The sequence below is a fragment of the Hyperolius riggenbachi genome, chromosome 10 (assembly GCF_040937935.1).
Source record: "Hyperolius riggenbachi isolate aHypRig1 chromosome 10, aHypRig1.pri, whole genome shotgun sequence".
NCBI lineage: Eukaryota > Metazoa > Chordata > Amphibia > Anura > Hyperoliidae > Hyperolius > Hyperolius riggenbachi.
Genome location: NC_090655.1, coordinates 59,921,007 through 59,925,173, shown reverse-complemented (window position 1 = coordinate 59,925,173; position 4,167 = coordinate 59,921,007). Strand labels below are relative to the sequence as shown.

Genomic DNA, 4,167 nt, shown 5'->3' with positions numbered 1-4,167 from the left:
GTGCGGTTGTAATTACAATATATTCCGCCACATGCAAATTTTTTTAAAGAAAAAATTGCAAAACGCGAAAATTTGCTTACGGGAAAACGTGAGCGCAGAATGGAAACCCGCAGATCGCAGAGGAAAACGCACTGTGTGTTCCCTGCCTGATGCTCACAGGCTTACAACAAACTTATTAGCCTACTTTTTATATACTTTTTTTTATCAGCCTAGGCACTATAGAGCTGATCACAACAGAGGGACTATTTATCCATGCAGTCAGGGACAGTCAGTGTAATAATACTTAGGAGGAGATGGTCCCTAGCCAGGGCACTGAGCTGTAGTGGAGGGTGTAGCAGAGTGGAGGGTGTAGCACAGGCTGTAGGGATGGTGAATACCCACGTGGGGGTGACGTTGCCTGTTCTCTGCTCCAGCACTGATTGTGCAGCTATATATGAGTCCAGTGCTGGCAGCTCTTACAACAAACACAAGCTGAACGTGTTCCCTTCCACAGGCTGCTTCCTGTCTGTGTGTGTGCAAAGCCTCTTATTGCACTGTGTATCTGACTGCAGAACAGGGACCCTCACAGACTGCACAGCTGGGACTACACAGAGAGGCTCCTAGAACAGCACCCAGATACAAGACAGATAGCTCTGGGGACATTGCCCTGATCAACAGCATCCAGATATTGCTCTCATCTATCTCCAGCAACTGCTGCTAGCCTAACAGCACGCAGAGAACTACTCTGATCAAAGATCAACTATAGACATCACCTATAGAGTGGACTGATCAACCACCAGATATTGCACAGATCATCAGCAACTACTACAAGTACGTACCCAGATATTGCACTGATCAATGGCAACCTGCGACAGCCCCTTGGACAGATCAGCACCCAGCTATTGCACAGCTCAACTGCAACTTGTGACAGCACCTAGTTACTGGACAGATCGACAACAAGGTATTGCACAGATCAACTGAAACCTGCGACAGCAATCAGATACTGGACTGAGCAACTGCTACCTGTGAGAGCACACAGATCTATTGCACTGGGTAGCTGCAAGGACAGGCAGCACCCACAGTGGCAAGGACAGCACCCAAGTCTATTGCACAGCTTCAGCTGCAAGGAGAAACTGGATTTAGCTATTGCATTACACTGCTGGAAGCAAAGGCAGCTCCTAGCATCTCAGCATTCTGTGGCAGCAGTTCCTAAGCACAGCACCCAGCTCACCCAGACCATCTGCCTCATACACTGGTGGACGTGCCTCCACTGTGCCAGATAGAAGACTTGTAGCCACTACTTGTAAACAGGATTTGCAACATCCTTTGTTTGAACAGAAAACCACCTCTACCTGGACAGGAGATGATCCCTTTAAAAGTTTATCCCAGGCACAGTCCATATCTCCCTACACTTCCTCCACCCTGCTGTTAACCCTTGATGGCACAGGCATGCTGCACCTGAATTCAAACCCACAGCAGCCCTCGGGTGCTTGTGCCTGCTGCTGAACCAGATGTTCAGGCAGGTAAGAGTGTGGACTTTATTAATCTACAGCTAAAGAAAAGGGGAGGGGAGAGGGAAAAAAATAAGAGAAAAAAAAGAGAAGTACGAGAATCTCAGTAGTAAGAACAGGAATCAAATAATCAGAATAGGAGCAGGTGGACATGGCTGGCTGTGGCTGCTACTGCTGCTGAAATCCCTAGCCTACGGCTGGTCCAATGTCACACCCAGAGAAGTCTGCTGAGGACGTGGACAGACACATTGATATTTCATGATTAACTTTGAGAACCCACTAGCAATGAGGGGGGGCATCTCTGCCATGGAGTGCCCAGGGGAGTGTGCCAATGGCACCCTGCTCAATGGGACAAATTCCGAAGAAGGGGGTCCCCCTTACTCTTTGCAGGTCACGCTGGCACTCATATCCCTGGTGGGTATTCTAATGCTCTTCACAGTGTTCGGCAATGTGCTGGTGGTGATCGCAGTGTTTACGAGCCGGGCTCTCAAGGCCCCCCAGAACTTGTTCCTGGTCTCCTTGGCCTCTGCGGACATTTTAGTGGCCACTTTAGTCATGCCCTTCTCTTTAGCCAACGAAGTGATGGGGTACTGGTACTTTGGCAAGGTGTGGTGTGAGATCTACTTGGCTTTGGACGTCCTCTTCTGCACCTCCTCCATCGTACACTTGTGCGCCATCAGCCTGGACCGCTACTGGTCCATAACCCAAGCCATTGAATACAACCTTAAGAGGACACCACGCCGGATCAAATGCATTATCGTCATTGTGTGGGTCATTTCGGCTGTGATTTCCTTCCCTCCCCTCATCACTATTGAGAAGGAGAGTGGCAAAATAGAGGAGCCAAAATGCAAGATCAACGAGGAGAAGTGGTACATAATCTCCTCCTGCATTGGATCCTTCTTCGCCCCCTGTGTCATCATGATCCTGGTTTACATCCGGATCTATCAGATTGCCAAGAAGAGGACCAGGATCCCACCTAGCAAAAGGAGCAATGGGGAGCCTGAGAAGAGGCACAATGGTTATGGAGATAAGGACTTGCCAGTGAAACTCAATGGCGAGAAGGCTGGAGGGTCAGGAGAGGGTGAGAACCAGGTGCCAGAGGCTAATGGAGTGGACTTAGAGGACTCGTCTTCTTCTGACCACCATGAAGACCAGCAGCAGTATTCCTCCAAAAAGAAAGGCGACAAAGCCTCCAGGAACAAGGGGAAGACCAAGCTGAGCCAGATCAAACCAGGAGACAGCTTGCCCAGGCAAGAGGAAGATAGAAGCGCCAAAGCTTCCAGGTGGAGAGGCAGGCAGAACAGGGAGAAAAGGTTCACATTTGTCTTGGCTGTGGTCATTGGGGTATTTGTCGTGTGCTGGTTCCCTTTCTTTTTCACCTACTCCCTCATTGCAATCTGCAACAAAAGCTGCTCCGTTCCAGAGAAACTCTTTAAATTCTTCTTCTGGTTTGGCTATTGTAACAGCTCCCTGAACCCCGTCATCTACACCATCTTCAACCATGACTTCAGGAGATCCTTCAAAAAGATTCTGTGCAAGGGTGAGAGGAAAAGGATTGTGTGACCCCCCTCCCACCTCAAAAAAACACCTTTGAACTAGAAACTTGAGCCCCTGCCGGGGTTACCCCTTTACTTTTGGGGTGGCAGGAGGAGGCCCAGACAAAAAACTCCATCTTATTGTTTTTTTGTGTTAACTGTTCTAAGTATTCTGCCCCCTCCATCGCAGATGTGTGCCTTCCTCTTTTTTTTGCAAGGCATGGAGCTGAACCCATGAATGCTTACTGATAAATATATTTTGCTACGAAAATGATCATTTTGCATCATTCTTGCCAGGCATCTCATCTTAAATGTATTTGCTTTGTATATTTCTCTTTTTTTTTAAAAAAAAACTAAAAAAAAAAAAAAAAAAAAAAAAAAGATTTAACCAGTTGTGGGGCTAATTTACAAAATCGGACAGGGAAAAACATAGCTGTTGCTGATGACAAGATTTGTTAATAAAAAAATAAAAATATAATGGGGACACCAGCTACATGCTGCTGGTGGGGCAACAGTTGTCCTTTTCCCTCGTGGATGGCAAAATTGGACCCCCATGGTGTACGCCTTTGTCACTTTATAAGTCAGTATTGTTAGCGGCTTATGCACTCTGATGCATCCGCACATTAACCTTTTGTTGTCTGAAATTGCAGAAGGGCTGTACAGTTCTACACCTCTGTTTTGGTGCCCGGTACAAGGGCTAAAGCAGGCGGCGTTTCCAAGTCTCCTAGCACTGGTAGGTTATGAGGTCGGAAAGGGATCTGGCATTTTAACCTCTTCCTGGTGCTCTAGGTAGCCAGGAGACCCCTTGTTTCACAGGAGTGGGAGCATCACTCAGTTTACAAATGTCAAATGTGATCTTAAATATCCTTGGTTGGATTAAAAGAAATGTATGAAATTTGCTGTTTTAATCCTGTTCTGTCTTTTGAATATGAAGCAGTGCGTTGCGAATTCTCGCCTGCCATCACGCCTCTGACACGCCTCCATAACAGTTCAGAATTGTGCGAAATATCAGCGTTTCGGTCTCAAGGGACACGTTGCTATCTGATCCCACTGCCTGTGTTACTTTACCAACGTCTTCTGTGGTATTAAGCCTTGTACACACATCCAATTTGGATTGGCCAATTTTACCACATCCATGTAGC

The 4,167-nt window shown here is 47.2% G+C and overlaps 1 protein-coding gene across 1 annotated transcript; it reads left to right on the top strand.

The window, feature by feature from the left end:
* The first annotated feature begins 455 nt into the window (after positions 1 to 455).
* On the top strand, positions 456 to 3,920 carry ADRA2A (adrenoceptor alpha 2A). Its single transcript, XM_068258175.1, has one exon. The coding sequence runs from the start codon at positions 1,749 to 1,751 to the stop codon at positions 3,051 to 3,053; it is 1,305 nt and encodes a 434-aa protein (XP_068114276.1). The 5' UTR covers positions 456 to 1,748; the 3' UTR covers positions 3,054 to 3,920.
* Positions 3,921 to 4,167: the final 247 nt, after the last annotated feature.

Bases quoted from the DNA above. Each gene is read 5' to 3' on its own strand.
- ADRA2A (XM_068258175.1), top strand. From the start codon at position 1,749: ATGATTAACTTTGAGAACCCACTAGCAATGAGGGGGGGCATCTCTGCC.